Source organism: Lytechinus variegatus, chromosome 19 (genome assembly GCF_018143015.1).
Source record: "Lytechinus variegatus isolate NC3 chromosome 19, Lvar_3.0, whole genome shotgun sequence".
In the NCBI taxonomy this organism is placed as follows: domain Eukaryota; kingdom Metazoa; phylum Echinodermata; class Echinoidea; order Temnopleuroida; family Toxopneustidae; genus Lytechinus; species Lytechinus variegatus.
The window spans coordinates 22077501-22098202 of record NC_054758.1 but is presented as its reverse complement, the minus strand read 5'-3'; the positions used below and the strand labels follow the sequence as shown (position 1 = coordinate 22098202).

The window sequence follows — 20702 nt, the reverse complement described above, 5'->3', positions numbered from 1 at the left end:
CAAAGCTACCATACTCTGATATTTTTTTTTCGGCGAATAATTATTCGGGTGGGAAATTCAGTTATGATCATATGCTATTTTTATACCAATGATGTTTACTTCGTGATTCTGAATCATCTCCAGACTCCACTGGCGACTTCAGCTAACTTTTATTATTACTGGAAGTGGAAGAGTATCCAAAGCAAAAGGGATATTGTTGATATCGATGCCAAGAAGATTTGGCTTGCTTCAGTAGGTAATTCTGCAGTATCAAATTAATACAAAAACAATGAAGTAGCTTCGCTTCGTCGACGGTCGACCTCAATAAATTACCTCGGCCTCGCCCAATGAATGTGCTTCAGTGGGGCGCGCGATTTTGTTCCTGTGAAATTCGAACGACTTTGACACAGAATCGTGCTCGTAGTACGATAGGATATGTGTGCGTAAAAATTACATGCACTGTAGTGGTAATGACCTAAATGTTCTCATGATTATAGCTTCCCTGGTTTGTATTCCATCATTTGTTTTAACTTAGTAAATATAATGTAAATGCAACCCTAGTGTAGCTAAATCTAATGTTAGTTTTTTTTAGTTTCTGTTTGATTGATAAAAAAAAGATTTATTCAGTGTGTTGCCGTGGCGTTGTACATTATGTTGATTTTCTGAAAATGAATTACCCTATTAAAATTTAAAATAGTTTAAACAAGTGAAGTATAAGTCTGCGCACTTAACAATTTGAGTTAGGAATCAACATTAATTTCTTCTTTCACAAATATTTCAATTAATAATGTTCCTTATATTGTTTAGAGTAAGTGTACCAAATTTCTCATTAAAAAATTAAAGAAAATAGGCCTATAGGGTTTTCTTGAAAGGCAGTGTATACAGCCACACGCGTGTGTCTTTACCATCCAGCCACACGCGTGTGGTTCTATCCAGAACACCTATCTGTGGATACCGCCACACGCCGCCAGTAATAACAGTAAAACATGTATGTAGGTCTGACCGTCTATATCACGATCAAAATAACCTTATTTCTTCATTACATTCTAAACCCCTTTGATATCCTTAGATCATTTCAATTTCATTCTCACCGTCTTCTCTCCTTGCTTTTCTTGTCTTGTTACAAACGGTCGTCTGTTTAACAGCAAATTCTCTTTTTCTACTTGTGTCGATTCTGGCTTCCTTCGCGGTACGGTGGCAGACCCATGCAGCGTTAGCGCAGCGCAGTAGACATACACAGTTTGGGTTACGTTTACGTTTGGTACGAATAATTTTCGTACCAAGTGTTAAGCATGCACGAATCCCGAGTTTCGTACGTACGCACGTACACGCACATAGCCTAGAGTCAGTAGAGAATCGACACAAGTAGAAAAAGTGTGGAAATTTGCTATTTAACAGGTGGCCTTTTGTAACAAGACAAGAAAAGCAAGGAAAGAAGACGGTGAGAATGAAATTGAAACGATTTAAAGAAATCAGAGTGGTTTAGAATGTAAGAATTTAATGAAGAAATGAGGTTATTTTGATCGTGATATAGACGGTCAGACCTACATACGCGTTTTACTGTTATTACTGGCGGCGTGTGGCGGTATCCACAGATAGGTGTTCTGGATATAACCACACGCGTGTGGCTGGATGGTAAAGACACACGCGTGTGGCTGTATACACTGCCTTCTTGAAAAAACATCGGGCAGTCATTTTCAGATTGAAAAAAAATGGTACTTGTAGTAGTTATACCCCATGTCTGCACACACATTCACTTTGCACACGATTAAGGGATTTCAAAGAGAAAGAATGCATTTTGCGGCCGTTACATGAAATGCCCTAAATTCATTATTTTTCCACCATTTTGAGTCATATTTGTTCATGAATACCTGTCTATGTATTGCATGTGTAAAGTTTGTGCTTGTTGCGTATCTTTTACTAGAATTGCACAGATACGCGTGTGTGCAGACAAGGGGGACTGCGCAGACTTGGGGGAACTTGCCTTAAAGATTCTACTTCTTTATTAATTTTAGAATTTATTGAAATAATGCTTGCCTGATCAGGCAAATGAGTTTGAATTATAATTGCCCATCATTTCCCTGGCCGGGCAAGTCGGTATATGTAGCACTCCAAAGTAGGCCCTAATGCTAGAAAGTAGAAGGCTAGAATAGATCCACAGTGACAATAAAAGAGATTAAAATCTCTTAATGTACAATATGTACATGTACATTTACGATGTGTGTATGGCCTACACTTTTTCACTCTACTTTCTCATTTCCCTCTTTTTCAAGAGTATTCAACACATTATTTTTGTAAGAGAAGTTCAGTTTTCATCATGTTGATCATAATTGATCTCAATAAACATGCTGATTGTCTTCATGATCATGAAATCAGAGACAGATCACCTAATTCGTCCTCATGACGAAATAAAATTCTAGTTTTTTTTTTTTTGGGGATATAACTCCAGATCTTACGTTAAGTCATCTTTGAAAATATAGATCTAGACCTAGAGAGCAAATTGTGATACATGTAGATAAGATACCAGGAAAAATAATCCTTGGTAACTTTGTTGCAATCGTAGTGTGTAGTATGCTTCACTAGTATTTTCTCTTTTTGCTTGTAATGTAGGTGACCAACCAGTCATACCAAGCAGATAGACTCATACAAAAAGAGATCCCAATTTCCAGTGACAGAACAACAAGCCGTCATCATGCAGGCTTTGTTTGGGAAAAAAAAGACGCCGGAGCAGATGCTGAAGCAGAACCAGAGAGCGCTGAATAAAACGATACGAGAATTAGACAGAGAGAGGACTCGTATGGAGCAACAGGAGAAGAAGGTTATTGCTGATATCAAGAAGATGGCAAAGCTAGGCCAGATGGTAAGAAACAATGAGGTCCTCTTCCTTAGAAATTATTAGTCCCAAATTTTTTTATGCGATACAGAAAATGGGGAAAAAAATCATGAAATTCAGGGAAAACAAAACATTCCAAGTCAACATATTTTGATTACAAAATACTGTAAACAGTGAATATCATGAGTTTGATAAAGATTTTTAAGTTCTTTTTAAAAATATTATCCAGTATGGTATTCCAAGTCTACATTTAAAGAAATGGAATGCAATTTGGGGAACTTTTGTCACTATTCTCAAAATATGCTATTGTTGTTTGTTGTCTGGAATCAAATCGTTCATTCTGAAAAGTAGATGTAATCTCATATTGGATTACAGCACTATAGTTTTTCCTTTATCTTCTATTACTCTTCTTCCTCTTCCTGATTTTCTCCATCTGTTGCTTTCGGAGATCAGCCCTATGAAGGCAATAGTATCCAATGTTAATAATCATCCAGAGGTTGAGATATGACAAGTTGATTATCTTTGTAAAATGCATGCTTCATGTTGTTTAATTGTGGCTATATGCAGGTTCTGAGCATGTATCAATAGATTTCAATCGACACATACATGTTTTAAGTTTCTAGATAAAAAAATGAGGTCTTAAAGCTTGTGTATAGTTTTGGTAAATCCACCAAAATGCACCTATCACTATTCCAATTCATTGCTAGCTAATATGAATGGATATGCCCTATAACAGTTATGATGTGGAGGATATGAAATGAAAATGTGTTTTACAGGATAAATTTTGCGATTTTACATGGAAATTTAACTTGATTGGGTCACCCGATCAAATTAAAATATCTGTGTGTTTTTGTCTTTCAATTAAATCCTATTCCAAATCATGGAATGGGCTGAAACTTTCAAGATATGTTCTTTGTAACTTTTGGATATCTAATCACTAAATTTATAAGATAAGTGCTTGAATGCCCATTTTTAAATTTAAAACAAGCATCGCCGAGAGAGGGCGCTATATATCCAAGATTTGAATATTTGAAATTTTCTCAGAGAAGTGCAGTTAGAAAAATATCTAACGGTCTCTATGCTTCAGTAAGACTGTCATATTAGAAGATATTCGATTATCAATTACATTATTGGCCCTTTACCAAAGCTATACACAGGCTTTAAGAAGCAGGCAGTCTTTGATAGAAACTGGTGGATCAGATACAGGAGGATGAAGCACAACACAGGTGAACGGCAAAAAATGCACATGTGAGAGTTTCTCGTTAATCTGAATGTTTTTTAACTTTTCTCTTTAAAAAAAAATCTTAATTGTCATCAGGATGCAGTGAAGATCATGGCTAAGGATTTAGTGAGAACCAGGAACTTTGTCAAAAGATTTATCTTGATGAAAGCAAACATCCAGGCGGTGGCATTGAAAGTACAGACGTTACGATCCCAAAGTGCTATGGCTAACGCTATGAAAGGTGTCTCCAAGGCATTGAAAACAATGAATTCTAAGGTATGATCAAGTTAAAGGAGAAGTTCACTTTGACAATAACTTGGTTTCAATAAAAGCAGGAAAATTGAGAAAAATGCTGGTGTAGCTTTGGTGAAAATTCATCAAAGAATAAGAGAATTGTGAATTATATCATTTGATTTAGTGACATCTCAGATGAATGGCTCCTTCATATGTAGATAAAAACAAAACTTTTTTTTCAGAAATGTGTATTAAAAGCGATTTTATATGTGTACAGGATGTACCATTGAACTGATCATTTCATATCCCCTTCTATAAGAAAAATATTGTTTTCATCATATACTATTTAAGAATTTGATTTTATGGAATTTTTATTACATAATTTATGGGAGAGCTGCTAACATATGACATCAGCAATAAAACAAAATCATAACTCTCTTTATGTTCTTTGATGTATTTTCATCAAACTTTCGCCAATATCTATATTTTTCTGATTTAATCAAAACCAAGCTATAGTCAGGAGAACTTCCCCTTTGAACAAAAGCAAAAAACAAAGAAAAAAGAAGAAGGAAACTTTGCCTCAGTTTATTCAATCTATATGACAGCACAATAATTTGTTTGACATATTGACTTGGAAGAAGCATATAACACATGTTTTGTTTATTATGGTCTTGAAATGGCTTTGACTTTTAGAAGATCAAATTTATGCAAGATTACCTGTATTTCAGAAAGTTTGATGAAAATTCCTCAAAGATTAAAAAAGTTATAATCTTTTTATTTTGATTAATTTTTTTATGTCAAATACAAACAGCTCAAAACTATTGCCATGTTAATTGTTAATGATGGAATGAATTTTCTTCATAGATGCATATTGAAGAAAATGTATATGATAACATATTTGCACAAGAAAAATAATTTCAAACTCTTTGAAGAAATGTTAGTTTATATGAAAGTCATATTACATATCATATAGGGGAGCTGCTTGAAAGTCATGTAGCAGCAGTAAGCTGTTAAAATCTATTTTCTAAAAAAAGTATTTGGTACGTTTCATATCAGATGCATTGTTAATTCCATGAAAATAGTTCGAGTTTTAAGATAAAATGAGATTTTTATATTATCTTGAAACAGATGAAATTGCCTCAGATAGAGAAGATAATGAGGGAGTTTGAACGAGAATCAGAGATCATGGATATGAAGGAAGAAATGATGAATGATGCTATTGATGATGTCATGGAAGGAGATCAGGATGAAGAAGAGAGGTGAGATAATAAAACACTTCAATCTGATTTAAAGGTCAAGTCCACCTCAGAAAAATGTTGATTTTAATCAAATGAGAAAAATCAGAGAAGCATAATGCTGAAAATTTCATCAAAATTGGATGAAAAATAAGAAAGTTATGGCATTTTATAGTTTCGCTTATTTTCCACAATATAGTTATATGCACAATTTAGTTACATGTAAATGAGAGAATCGATGATGTCCCTCACTATTTCTCCTTTTTTTTATTGTTTGAATTATACAATACATGTATTTCAATTTTTACAGATTTGACAATAAGGACCGACTTGACTGAACCATGAAATGTTAAACAATTGTAGTTCCACATTGTTCAGGGCAAAATAAAACTTTGTTTCACAGGACAATGAGGAGAAAATAAAAATATTTCATGTAATAAAATACAAAAGAAATAGTGAGTGATGTCATCAGTTCCCTCATTTCCATACCGACTTGGGATGTGAATTTAACTATTTTGTGAAATTAAGCAAAACTTTAAAATGATATAACTTTCTTATTTTACGTCATATTTTGATGAAATTTTGTGCTTGCTGGATTTTTCTTTTTTTTATTCTAATCAACTTTATTCTGGGATGGTCTTGTCCTTTAAAGACCACCTATATCAAATGACCACTTTCCACAAATTCGATTTATGATTGATAGAATCAATCACAAAACTTTGTAAGATGGGGCCATAGTGTTCTAACTGGATAATATTTTAAATACAGTATTAAATGAAAAACTAGCATTTTAATTTGTTTCTTGGGGACTACAGATTTTTCTCAATTCATATACTCGTGGAGCTTTCTCATGGCACGGGCCGCGGAAGCAGAGGGGGGGGGACTGAGGGGGCTTCACCCCCCCCCCCCACTTTTTTCCAAAACCATGTACAAAAACGTAAAATGACCATATGATTTGATTTTTTGCATGGTCAGCCACACACTTTGAAAACCGTTCCGTGGCCCCTCTGGCATGTAGTTAAACCACTGTATTTGAACAATGAAAGTAAAGTATAATTAGACATTACATATGTGTGTCATTTCTTTATTTGTCGTAATACAAGGTGCGTACAATAGCTCTCACTGTAGGCAGCAATGATGTATGTTTATTTTGCTAATTCAGGTTTATAATGTTATATTTGTGTGCTAAAAATTGAGGCACTTTTAACTCAACAATCCCACCAAAGAAATGTGCAATTTACAATAAAATCCTCATGCTTTCACACACTTTTGATTGGGGTTTACCGGTAAATTAAAATTTAAGTCTTGGAAGACTTCAATTCCTTCAGAACAAATGTGCACGATTAATTAAAGTAATTCTCTCTCTTTTTCTCAGTGATGCCATTGTGTCTCAAGTCCTTGATGAACTGGGTCTTTCATTATCAGATGATCTAGTTGGTAAGAAACTTTTTATATATCTAGGGACCATTTCATTACTATGCTGTTCATAAGTGACTTATGACTTTATGCTCGACTGGTGACCCTTTCTAAAGAGCCAAATCAACACCAATGAAAATCTGGTTTATATCATTTACCATAAGAAAAGGTCATCAGTTGATCATAAAGTAACTTAGGAACAGCATCATGAAACACCCACCAGGAAGCCATTTTTTAAAGCTGTTTGTAAGTTTGATTACTTTACTTGCTTAACCCTTATTAAACTGGGGGGGGGTCGACCCCCCCTCGAAAAATTTCATCACTACGCCGTCGCGCAAAGTTTTTTTATCGCGCCTCTCACTGACTTTTTACTTTCAAGTCTTGCGCATCTTTTTAGACCAAAATTGTGATGCCCGGGGATGCGGTTCTGAAATCACGCAACATTTTGTAAGTGCATGTCAGACCCGAAATTGCTCAAAAACGTTATTCCGTGTACAAAGTCAATGCAAAATGTGTTTTTCAACCAAAAATCATAGATGTATGATTATTTTTACTTCTGTTGGTTTAAATAGATTTATTCTATGCTATTTATGATCGCAGAAGGGTCCCCGACAAAGTTCATTGGAAAAAACAATAAAAAAACAAAGGTTTAAAAAACAAGGAAATACATAAGAATTCAAAAAACAATATAATAAATAAGAAATTACTTATATTTTTGCAATTTTTTGTAGATATTTGTTAGAAATGTAATGATTGATACTTCAACCAAATTAGCAACCTACTAGCTATATAAATTGAGTAAAAGGCAAAAACATACACAAAAAACAAAATTTAGGGCAAATTTCATTAGGTTTTTTTGCATAATTAATTAAAATTATAAGGCGTTCCCGAGAATTAATTTTTTAAAAATTTTACCATACTGTCTTGTAGTTTACATCCGGCTCTACGGGCGTGCAAATTTTCGCGGTGATCGCATGATCAGCGGCCGGGATCTGAGGGGAGGGGTCAAATTGACCCCCCCCCCCCAGTATGTACTGGTCTGAAATAGCCCAGTTAAGATAGGATTAATGACATATCCCCATGCAAATGACTTAGCACCTAAGAAGATGTTCCAGTTGTTTGTAAAATGGTTTAGCAGTCTCCTGTATACAACAACACATTCTGTGCATATTAAAGATATCCATGATGATAATGAAATCTCTATTGACATTGTACACTGTAGGTATCCCGACCACAGGAGGAGCGCTCAATACCAAGAACAAGGAATCCGGTAAGGTACCCGTTGCTGAAGGAGTAGGTGATGCTGACGCTGATCTTCAAGCTAGACTTGATAACCTTCGGAGAGAATAGAAAATGCTACATGTAGGAAGCAAATGGACTTTACACAGCCTTTTTCATAGCGACATCCGTCAAATGCTGCTGCTGAGCAAGGATGGACAAATTTAGGAAAGAATAGAAGTCTGAAACTTCAGATACATTCAACAGTATGGTTGTCTGACCCATTGGGCACAGATTTTGCTTGATTAGACACATAAGCATTTCAGGGGTCATATTGTTTTTGTACAATAGTGGGCCTCTAAAACTTTTGTGTCTAAAACCCCCATTCCACAGAGAGCAAGACCTCTGAAGACCATGAAACTTGCTTGATCTTTTAAAGGGTCCTTCAAAGGTCTCCCGTCTGTGGAATGAATGCCTTAGCTGGCTTGATCCTCATCTGTGACTCACTATATGTGGGAGTTTCCTGAAATAATTCATCTCTGTTTTGTAGGTTGTATGAAAAGCTATAATGCTCTTGATTTATCATGGCTTGACTGGTTTTTCAGGTGAAGAAAGAATGGAGAAAAAGAGGGGTCGGTTGTACAAAAAGGTTGATTATCTTATGGAATATGCTTTCAGCTTTTTCTATTTATTGGGAGAGCTCAGAATTAGCAGAATTTTGTCAACAAAATCAGGAAAAGGCTGATCCTCATCTACAAGCCATGTCTTACATGTACATTCTTACGAGAGGGAAGAGTTTCCAAAATGAAAACGGAGGGGTTGCAGAAAGATAATTATTTAAATGCAACTAAAACAAATCAAATGCAAGTCCCAAATACTTGTTTCTGATTGGTTGAAGATCAATGATGTGCATGTGATGTTTGTAGTTGTGTTTGATTCTACTCTTTGTGGATGAAAGTTGCAATCAGCTTGTAATGACCAAACATGATCTGATTGTAAGTGCATTCTGTGTAAAAGACTGGCCAGTAATAATCAGAGTCATTGCTTTATGTTACTTACTTTGTTAACTGTTTTGTGTTAGGGCCCATGTATGAAAATGAAATTATACATAAATCAACTATGTACATGTAATAAGCGTACCACCGTTTCATGGAAGTTGTCAGCACTGACAAGTTGTCTTCCTCCGACAGTTACCATAGTAACATTCAGAGGCCAGTGCCTTTCAGCCAATCAGATCTAAGGATTTCACTGAAATTGTCAACGCTGACAATTTAGTCAGTGCTAGCAACTTTAATGAAACACCCACCACTTCCCAAAAAGTTAATCCTCAAGAGACTGGGAGCTGATATAGCTCTCATTTAACATAAAAAATAAATTGTTAACACGAAAAGCTCTTACCATTATGTTTAATGACTGTACTTCCAGTCTTGGGCAACTTTTGCAATGCCAGGCTACATGGTTGTTACGGTAAAGCAAATGTAAAAAAAAACACAAATAAATACATTTAATTATAAACATTGTTTTGAGACTTTTTTTCAAATTAATTTGGTTTACTAAGTTTTTAAAACCATGTCTAGCATCCACATTACATTAAGTCACATTTAATCTTTATGAAGTAGCCGTTGGATTTCAAAGTCATCCGACAAAGTTTTGCTAATCTTACAATTAACTTTTCATGAAACAGCATTCAGGTTTCAAATTAGAGCAAAGAATGTTCATCTTAGGAATATGTTAAATGTTAGCTCTTGATGGGATATGAGCTATACAACACCAATATGATATTTTAAAAAAGGATTTGCTTTCTTTCGTTCTGTTTGTACTATTTCAGTTGATATTCCCAAAGAATCTTTGAAGAATCAATCATACAACTCAATTTAAACCTGGTTATCTGTCTATTAAAAACATTATCTATTGAGATACAGAATCTCAGTCCACTTTCTATTTGGTCTCCTCCCACATGACCTAAGACCCCGTTCGCATTTCAGTCCTAGAACTACATGGACCTGGCCACAGAGGATTATCTATTGTTACTGGGGGTGCTGTGACAATGCTCAGCACCCCAAGTAACAATAGAATAATCACCCATGGACAGGGTCCTGTAAAACTAGTTTAGAGCAAACTAGTTTAGTGGAAACAAGGGGGGGGGGGTGTTTCATAAAGCTGTTCGTAAGATACAAATGACTTTATGCATGACTGGTTACCCTTTCTCATGCCAAGTGATATATTCCTGGGTAATTTCAGTTAGGACTAAGATTATGTTCCAGTGGTGCCTAAAGCTGTATGTAACTTTTCAAACAGCTTAATGAAACACCCACCTGGTAACATGTAATGGGAATGCTCGAAGCGGTTTTTGAAGAGATCATAAATGGTCTTCCGAACCAGTTTGGAAAGCAACATGTGGTGGACTCGGTCGATGGATATTGAAGATTTATTTTTGAAGTTTTTACTCTTATTACTGTTTTTCATTTATTTCACAAGGGGAATGCATGATGTATTTATAATCCGTTTCATACATTCTCTCATATGTGGTCTGTTGAAAGTTATAATGTAAATATTTAGTCGTCATGGTAGCCTTTTGTAAATTATGATTTTTATATGATCTTCGTGAAACAAATTATTTTATAATGATGTTTATTATGATATAGAATTTACAGCTGTATGTTGCAATGGACTTGAAAAAAAGTTGTCAAATCTGTAATGAAAAACTCATGCAGTGATGTAAAAATGCACACTATGAAATTCCAAATGAAGAATGCTGGGCTGCAAAGCATTTGAATTGTGACTTCTTCTTGTACAAAGAATAGAGGAGTTCAATGCAATTGTGTAGTCCCAATTTCATGAATGCTGTTTCAAATCTATAGTCTGAAAACCATGATTAAATGTGGATTTTCTGCATTAATCACAGATCACCGATACGCAGTGCTTGTAACAAAGGTTACAGTGTTATGAGCATTTAGGTTGTTTTATGAACTATGAGAATTTATTGATTCTATTTGAGGAAAGGGGACTGCTTAGAGCTATTCTTGAACTTAGCTTTGGCATTTACTTTTTCAAGTAATAATAGTGGAAAGATTGGTATCATTAGAAAGATAGTGTGAATGTGCACTGCAGTGCTAAAAGTAAGAAAAAATTATATTTATAAAGAGGATATGTATTATTAAGCCTTTGAACTTACTTGTATTGTTGATAATAAAGTTATTTACATGTATAGTATGAAATAGTTTAAAGATATATCAATTTTGTACTTTGAGTTCATTGTATTTGTCCCTGTTCTTGCATTTATATTTTTTGAAATGTTAAATATAAAAGATTTATGGATAATGTATGATTTATGTTTGCTTGAAGTTTTTGCTGCAAGCTTTATTCTGGTTTATGAGTGCAACTTCTAAGGCTAAAGGGGAAGCACATCTCAACAAACGGCTGATTTTAATGAAAAGAGAAAACAAGCGTTTTCAAACAAGCGTAACAGGGGAGGGGGGTACAAGACATGAAAATTAGGGGCCCTGGAATGACTTGTCATGGAAGAAGGGGTCCATCCCTCCCCCCCCCCCCCTCATCTGTACATCAATGGGAGATGCCGGAGGATGGAGAAGATAAGCGAAAGTGAGAGGGGACGGAGAGAGAGAGAGAAGTAGGATATGTTTGGAATTGGATATACAGCAATGAGTGATGGGGTAGATTTGAAGTGTGATGTTTGCTCTTGGGAGGGGGCGTCAGGGTATATTTTGATGGTGTTTGTTTAACTTCTTATGGCAATGACGAAATAATGTTCAGAATTTACCGACAGAATTTTTAGGACCCTCCGAATTGAGCCTAATTAATTAGATGCATGTATAAATACGTACGGAAGCTGAAGACGCGACGACCTCTACGTTCCTCGTAAGTTGTGTTTTTGTTGTTCTGTGATAGGCCTATAGGAGTTTTGCCTGAGACAGTCCGAGAGTCAATTATTAAGTCAAAAAGAACATGTAAGTTAGGTAGTAAACTCGTATTTATCTTATTTGACTGTAGATAATACTCATAATGATGCTAGTTGTGAGCTGTATATGAATATGATTTAAGAACTTTAATATTTCCTTCAGTAAAACGTAAACATTAATAATCGGACCGCTCACGGGATCGGCCGAGGCTGGACAGTGGACTGCGCTGCATGCTGCTGCCCGTGGGTTGCCGCTCACATCAGCTCCTCCGTTGCGTTGGCTAGCTACGGAATTGGGAGACCTGTTGCTTAATTGAACTTGATCGTGCGAATCTTGGGCTTACTTCAGAATCTTCAGGCTTTGTATTTCTCAAATCTTGAGCGTGGGCTTACAGCTTACTTTAGTTAAGACCAAAACTAGCTTTGGTCTCCATTATATGTTAGAAAATTGGTGATTGGACGGAGTTCAGTAGAACAACGCTGAACAGCTCCGTCTCTGGCGTTGGCTCCACTCACTGATTTTCTAACTCGATCTGTACAGGGATCCATTGCCATAATATGTTTATGTATTAAGATCGGATTAACCAAGGAAGTGGGAGTCGCATGACAGCTGAAGTAAGGCACTGTTTTTTCCTGTTTTAAGTTTATTTTTCCCCGTTTTGGTGTTTCAGGCCAAAACAAAATCTTTATTTTGGTCCAGTTCGTTTTTATATGTTTTTTGTGAAATAAAGACAAAAATCAATGAGCCCTGTCTCTCGATTTTTTTTTTTTACTTTTTCCCTTTTTATACCATTTCATGGTCTTTTTCCTTTTAATATTCTACAAAGAAATAATTCGCATTTGGGAAATAAAGTGAAAGAATGAAGTATTGTTAAAAATAAAAAATAAATTAGTGATATGTTGTATATCTTCTGATCTTTCAATGGAATTGGCTAACACAAAATGTTATTTATTTTGGGCTGCCAAATTTTTTTTTCAATTTCCCGAATTTGGGGATGCGGTATAATCATGGCCGCAGTTTATTTTCCGGAAAATACCATATTCTTTTGTTCATATATATAAAATATATGTTCATATATTTTCTTTATATGTTTAAATCTCACTCAAGATAGAAATCTATTCATAATTTTCAAGTGTAATAAAAAACACATTCTTCTTTTCTTTTTGGATAAAGTATTTAATAGATTATCACATCAGTAGGGGAAGGCGGGGTAAGTTGAGCATAGGGGCAAGTTGAGCCACCAGCCCCAGGCCAATAATGAATGAGTCAGACATTGTGGTGGTGTCATGTATTGATGACCCATAGCATAACCCCTAACCCCACCATATTGTTTTCAACTTTGAAGCAAAAAGTAGTTTTTTAGAGGGAAAAATATGAATTTCAGGCAAAAAAGTAAAAAAGAATGTGAAATAGATAAGTGCTTTATAAACACACACATCTTTAAATATAATAAAGACATGATAACAACATTATTAGTCCAGGTATGGATCTTCATTCTTGTGATAGTCTTTTATATGATGGATGCATAATAAATGTGTGGATACAAAATTATCGCACTAAGTTCGGACTGGGGTAAGTTGAGCCAAACAGCATGGGGCAAGTTGAGCCATGGTAATTCCTATGGTAATGTATCTTAAAAAACAAACCAACCATAAAAATCGATTGAAATGCTGGCTGAAAGGAGCAAATTTACATGACTGCTCTTTTCCTTTTAAAGGATGTTAGTATTTATAGAGAATTAGCAAGTGAAAAGACTTTAAACAAAAAATTGACATGCTGGTTCTCCCCTCATACATTTTGTACATAGTTGTTGTGGCTCAACTTACCCCAACAGGTGGCTCAAACTTACCCCATATATGGGGCAAGTTGAGCCATTTGACATCGTTTTTTTCAAAGGTCACAATGACTTTCAGTGTGGGGATAGAAAGTTATATAAAGGTGGAAAATATTTCAGAAGAATTAAATTTCAAGGCAAGGTACTTATTTCGACAAGATTATTAATCATATCAATTCTAACATGCAAAAAGCAAAAACTGTCACAACTAACCCCGCCTTCCCCTACTGTCTGTTTACTTTTGTTTCATTTGTATTCCAGATTGTAAGCAGAGCATTCAATGACAATCACAAGGACTGATGGTAGCATAAAATGGCTAATGAGAGTGGAACGGGTGACTCCTTATCTTATTCTAAGGAGATCAATAAGAGTGCACAGGAAAGTTTAATACCTCTGACAGAAGACTTGGCAGAATGGCTCTCAAGGGTGTTAGGTAAGTAAGATAAGAGAGGGATCTGGGGCCTATTTCATAAAGAGTTGCTATCATAGCAAGTTGCTATGATAGCAACTCTGGTAGAATAGCAGCTTTTACTTGCTATACTAGCAACTTGCTATGCTAGCAACTTTGCATTTCATAAAAGCACATTCGCTGGAAAGTCAGCTTGACTTTCCAGCGAATTATTTGAATAGTCATGTACGAGGCTGATTAGGGGGAAATCCCCTTTCTCTCCAGTTTTTTGTTTTCAATTCAAGTCCCAAGTTAAGGTAGAAAGTACTGGCGGATCAGGGGGGGGGGGGGTACAGCCGGGCTGTGCCACCCCCCACCTTTGAGAAGCAAAATTAGAAGAAAAACATTTAAAAAGAATATATATATTTTGTTTGCTTGTTAACTTTTTCGGGAGCGACATTATTATTTAGCAACTGCAAACAGGGTCTGCAGCATAAGACTAGCCATTGAAGCAGAGTGATGGTTCTATGGTGCACAGTGATGGATTGCAATTCTAGTAGAGAGAAGAAAATGCTATTTTTCCTTGTGATCACATAGCATAGTTTCTCCAGTGGGTATGTTTTATGAAAGAGAATTTATTTATATTAGCCCTGTGGCAGGGAAAAGATTATTTTGAAAAAGATGAGGTCTCATTATTACCCGTCGAAATTTCACCTTCAAAAGTTTTCTACCGTACAATTTTAATCCCAGTCCCACACTTGACTATTTGTGTTAGTAATGCAAGGTTGTATCAACAACAACTTGAAGGCAGGCGCAGGCCACTGCTGGTGCAGTGCCCAGTGCTGTTAAAAATCACCTGAAGCAAGTAAATTTGTACGCTCTAATTATGCATGAAACATCGAAAATGACCTTAAAAGATTATTTTTGTTCAAAGTGGAAATTATTTTTTAAGTTATCAGTTTCAACGGCGAATAACCATTCACTTCAGTAAATCAATGGATTCAACAATCATGACAGTGCCAACACAACAGCCACAACTTTTTTTGAGAAAGTCACAAACGGGGAAAAAAAGCAATTTATCATTTTTTATGGCCATAGGGCTTTTTTTCAGGCCTTAAATTAAACACTTCCACATAATACATCCACCTTCCTCTATTTTCATGATTTTTTCCCACAAAAAAAAATCCTCTCCATTTGTCATTTTCTTTTAAAGTCTGTCTATAGTCATGATAGTATAACCTTCCTTTTTTTACCTGCCCTGGGATAAACTGAAAGATATGCTGTCTCGGAGGAATTTCTCAGCATTTTATTTTTTTCGGTAGGCAGGACAAAAAAAAAGCATTTCTATTAGAAAACATTACCTTAATATATTCTTTATTAGGCCTACTATTGGCATTATTATCATCAGACATTGCTCTAAATATTCGTTCTCTTGTAAGAGCCCTATGGGCATGCCTGAGCACAACATACACCATTCTTAACAATGAAAAACCCGTTACAGTATCAACTTGACGCTCCCCCATGACCAGCGTCAAATATTTAACCCTATTTGACGCTCCAGTAACCATACTTGACGCTCCAGTAAAAATTTGACGCTCTTACTGGAGCGTCAACTTTTTATGAAATGCGCTGCAGCGTCAAATATTAAACTTGACGCTGCAAGTGAAAATTTGACGCTGTTTTGGGACTTGACGCTGACGCTCTACCTTTATGAAATGGGCCCCTGGAGTTTCTGGAGAAAAGAAGTCATTCTAGTAAAATCTATGGCCCATATTCTGAACTTGTGTTTAAATTAAACCCTGGTTTAAAGTTGTGGTTTAACTATGGAGAGCCAACTGGAGCACAAATCTCAAACAGTACACATTCAATTTATTAACTCATATACGACACCCAAATTGTTCATAATTGTCTGGGAATGATAACCAAAGTATTTTTCTTCCTTATGAAAGCAAAAGGAAATAAAATAGTAAACATAAGAAATATACAATACAAACAGAATTTATGAACTTTTTGCTCCCCATTATTTTAGCACAGAGTTGTAGACCGTGGTCTAAGTTAAAGCCAACTTCAGAGTACGGGCCTATATCTATAGCTGAAATTACACTTTTGGGTATCAATTACAAAAGAGTACTTGTGCCTCTTTTTCAGGTGTTGATTTTTTTTCTAAAAATTTGAATATTATGAATATAGGTCTACAGATATTTAGCCAGGCCTTGGATTTTGATACTTTTTTAAGGACAAGATGGCTATTCTACTGATCACTTTTTTTTTATTGCAGCACACATGTAGATAAGCAGAAAGGCACATAAATATCCAAGGCCAGTGAAAAGGCATTACATGTAAGACCAATAGATGGGGCCTAGTCCAGCACCTGCTTTTAATACTTTTCTTTTTATTTTTTCAAATTGGTGCCTTTGGACACTTCTCTTACAAATGTATATTTCCGATATCAGAAAGCTACGTACATGTCCATTCAAAGATCATTTCCTGAGATATTCAGCCAATTTTATACCTTGGAAGTGGTATTATAAAAAAAAAAAAAGAAAGAAAGAAGAAAAAATGTGACGATTCTTTTGCTTTAAAAAACAAAGAAAAGTTAATAGTACAATTTTGCTTTTGGTGATACACTGCAATATCAACATATACATGTAGCTTGAGCTATTATGATTTCCATGAAATTTGAACATTCCAAACTACAAAATTTTCCTCAAAATAATATCCAATACTGCCACAATATTCATTGATTACATTGTTCAATCATTTTATGTTTTTAATCTTTCAGATGTCAGTGTTGAAGTTGACACGTTGATGGATTCATTAGACAATGGTGTATTGCTTTGTAAACTTGCTCAGTTAATACAAAGGAAAGCTATAGAATGCCAAAGGACAGGACATAAAATCAAAGATGTAAGTTTAACAAAAGGTTGATATATTTTGCTAAATTGGTGATGATCTACAAATCTACATGAATAACGATAATGAAAATGGACAACATTAGGAGCCTGTCTTACAAAGAGTTGCGATTGATCCGATCAATCCCAATTATGGATGGCCAACAACATCAACATCTATTATGCATGTTTGATCAAATATTTTCTAACTATGATTTATATTCATGCATGTTGTTTTCTTGAAAATTCACTGTGCTCCTCTTTGTTTACCAAGGACATCGTGCAAATTTCCTATAAATGTAGAATAAATAATGACACTTATGGATTTCCATAGAGTTACACTGATTGGATCAATCGTAACTCTTTGTAAGACGGGCCCCAGGTAGCCACTTCAGAACTTTCCAAAAACTGTTCTCCCCTGATTGGGCCCTGCTCAATATTATGATTTTGTCCATTTTCTTGACCTGGATGGAGATTGGCAAATTGAGATAAATGTCTTTCCAATAGGCGCAATTGCATTGATGGGATTCAGACCCAAGAATATTCTCTGTAGCCCATTTCCCATTTCGTGTAATTTCCAGGAAAGGCATGGTCACACCGCCCGAGCGTCGTTGGAGCGGTCGTGGTGCGGTAGGGAAAGAGGGTCGAATTTCGCTTTCAAAATTGGGGGAAAAAATCGAAAACAAAAATTTAAAAAAATAAAAAAAACAATCGAAAATGGTGAACGGTAGCGAGCGGTGATGATTTTTTTTCTCTCCGCTCCACGACCGCTCCAACAACGCTCGGGCTGTGTGACCATGCCTTAAGGCTCTATGCATTTCATCTAATATTTACTTGGGCTAAGAGTAGCAGAGATGCCAACCCTCCCGATTTCATCGGGAGGCTCCCGAAAATTCATCCCAACTCCCGCCCTTACGATTACCATCATTATCCTCCCGAAATTACGATTTTTTTGCATTGATCAAATTGGATTGGAAGGACATGTATCGTCTGCTAACTTTAGCATGTAGTAACTCCATTACGTTCGCTGCTACTAAATTCTGTGTGAAAAGTAGACAAATAAGGAGCAGCGAAAAGCTGGTGCATGTGATATGCCCGACGGGAATCCACTGTGCACCAGGCCGGTAGGCCCGGCTAGCATCGCGAGGCGTGTGCGCTCGCGGCCACTGGATTTGTCGAGTCGTGCGGTGGAATATCGGTGTGTGATTTCGGCGTATTGATGGGTTGATATTGACACGAAATGGCGGAAAATCAACAAAAGAAGACCAAGAAATGGTCTCAGAAGTATAAGACTGAATACAGTCTCCAGTACCTGTGTGTTCGGAAGTCGGAAAGAGGAATTTACCATGCATTTTGCGCAATTTGCAGCGTGGACATTTCAGTTTAGCAGGGAGGTCGTGATGATAATTTGGAAGCACTTTCGTTCGGGAGCAAACGGCATAGGCCTACGGACATTGCGATGACAAGATCTTCGAGCTCCACTAGTACCCTGTTGTCTTTATTTCACCAAGCAAGGGACCAGCGCTGAGCTTTTCTTTATAGTGGAACATAACCTGCCTATAGCCGATAGTGATAATTCATCCTTATTATTATTGTTGAACAGGTTTGTCCCCTCATTTTTTATTTACAATGTGAAAATGCATATAGTTTAGTTTAGTTTAGTTTACTCCAACGATGTCGTAGGACGAAGCCTGTTCATCGATCAAAGTAGAAATGTCTATTGTTGCTCTCCTTCAGACAAAATTAGATGCGCTACTTATGTTGGCATGGAGGGGTGGCAGGGGTATCTTAGACAGTGAAAAATCCCATGGAAACACACAAGAAACGAAAATTACTCAAAGTCATAGGCAATCTTCTCCCAATGCTTATCCAGTCTATTCTTAAAAGCAATCACTGAACAAGCAGTAACTACATCTTCTGGGAGACTGTTCCACACATCTATCACTCGGTTAGCAAAGAAAAACTTACGCACATCAAGACGCGAATATCTTTTCTCTAGCTTTAAGGAATGACCTCGCGTTTTACCACCTTGTCTCAGATAGAAAAGTTCAGAACTTGAATCATAGTAACCATGCAGATATTTGTACACATCAATCATGTCACCTCTTTTACGTCGATGACTGAGTGATGGCAATTTCAGGAGGCGAAGACGTTCAGAGTATGATAGGTGCTTAATACCTGGGATCAATTTAGTAGCTCTACGTTGGACACTTTCTAACCGCCTCTGCTCACCCAGCTTATACGGTGACCACGCAGCCTGGCCATACTCTAAGATAGGGCGAATAATACCCTTAAACAAAAGCTTAATAGAGGTCTTATCCAAATGTACAAAAGTTCTTCTAATAATACCAAGCAGTCTATTAGACTTTGACACCACTTTAGAAATGTGCTCCTTGAAAGAAAGACGTGAGTCTACCTGAACTCCTAAATCTCTCTCACTCTCACATTCACGTAGAACAACCGATAGTGAACCTTTGGTCATATGATACTCAGAGTCAGAACTACTTCTTCCAATCTTCAACACAGTACATTTATCTGGGTGAAAACGTAGCTGCCACTTCTCAGCCCATATTTGATATTTTTAATGTTAAAAAAGTGACCTGGTAAAAAGTGGGAACAATGTTTATTTCAAAACATGTGAAATGCCCCAAAATAAGGGTCAGATTGCACCAGAGAGCATCTAGAAACCCAGAGCTTCCAGGGCCCTAAGGCGGGCCCTGGACCCCGGCCCCAAGGGTCGAGCGCTCCGCGCTCGAGATGTGCGCTATGCGCACATAATTTGGTGGCAGGTGCAAATCCTCCCTAATTCTGATTTCCAAAAGTTGGCATCTCTGGCTATAGTAGCCCTTGCCTGGTCTATAAACAATGAGCTGTTTATAAACCAAAATTTCATTTTGACAAAGTGAAAAACAAAAAGTAAACAAAGTGGAAATCTGGATAATTAGCCTTAATGCAGACCTGCCAACCAGTGCGTTTTTGGCGTATTTAGTATGTTTTTGCAACTAAAATATGGCAGTACGTTTTTTCTTTAAAAAAATATGTTTTTGTAAAAAAAAATTGTAATTTATTGAGAAAAATCATCTCTATAAATCTTTATTTCATAAAACTCTTACACAAATATGGTTTATTAGATCAATGTAATTTCAGGGGTTTTTTTTTTCAATCATTTTGTTAAAGCCAGGGTGAGATATGCACATGTTTCAATGGTTTTTTTTTTTCATCTGCAAGAGCAGTGCGCAATTGAGCTTGCATGCAGCTTAAGCGCCGCGATGAGCCAATGCGCCACACATTTTATTATGAAATACACTTTGGGGGGAAAATTCTTTTTTTTTTTACACAGAATACAATTTTTAATTCCCAGAGGTTGGCGGGTCTGCTAAATGAGATCTAAACATAGAGGGTATTAGACTGAGTGAAATGTAAAAACAGTGAGTTTGCTATCTTAGAAGTTCATATAGACCAATTCCTTGTAGATTAAACCTACATTTCAACCAGAAAGTCAACAAATGAAATCAATGAAACTATGTTTTGG

General features: G+C 36.2%; 2 protein-coding genes across 3 annotated transcripts in view; both read left to right on the top strand.

Moving 5' to 3' along the window:
* Nucleotides 1-72: 72 nt before the first annotated feature.
* LOC121405803 (charged multivesicular body protein 2a-like) lies at nucleotides 73-11359 on the top strand. Of its 2 annotated transcripts, none has more exons than XM_041596760.1 (6): nucleotides 73-231; nucleotides 2590-2839; nucleotides 4131-4310; nucleotides 5397-5527; nucleotides 6879-6940; nucleotides 8142-11359. In XM_041596760.1, the coding sequence occupies exons 2-6, from the start codon at nucleotides 2672-2674 to the stop codon at nucleotides 8267-8269; spliced, it is 669 nt and encodes a 222-aa protein (XP_041452694.1). In that variant the 5' UTR covers nucleotides 73-231; nucleotides 2590-2671; the 3' UTR covers nucleotides 8270-11359. The 2 variants fall into 2 exon arrangements, with proteins under 2 accessions (XP_041452694.1, XP_041452693.1); XM_041596759.1 differs by having other exon boundaries at nucleotides 73-235.
* Nucleotides 11360-12050: 691 nt separating this feature from the next.
* LOC121405790 (growth arrest-specific protein 2-like) overlaps nucleotides 12051-20702 on the top strand; it is a 16904-nt gene continuing 8252 nt past the window's right edge. The window contains exons 1-3 of the mRNA XM_041596741.1: nucleotides 12051-12105; nucleotides 14153-14324; nucleotides 17062-17186. Coding sequence (XP_041452675.1) covers nucleotides 14204-14324; nucleotides 17062-17186 — 246 coding nt within the window. The 5' untranslated portion in view covers nucleotides 12051-12105; nucleotides 14153-14203. The remainder of the gene's footprint in view (nucleotides 12106-14152; nucleotides 14325-17061; nucleotides 17187-20702) is intronic.

Coding starts and splice junctions, on each gene's coding strand:
- LOC121405803 (XM_041596760.1), top strand. CDS start 2,672: ATGCAGGCTTTGTTTGGGAAAAAAAAGACGCCGGAGCAGATGCTGAAG. Junction 2,840..4,130: donor TGGCAAAGCTAGGCCAGATG/GTAAGAAACAAT, acceptor AATTGTCATCAG/GATGCAGTGAAGATCATGGC. Junction 5,528..6,878: donor GATCAGGATGAAGAAGAGAG/GTGAGATAATAA, acceptor TCTTTTTCTCAG/TGATGCCATTGTGTCTCAAG.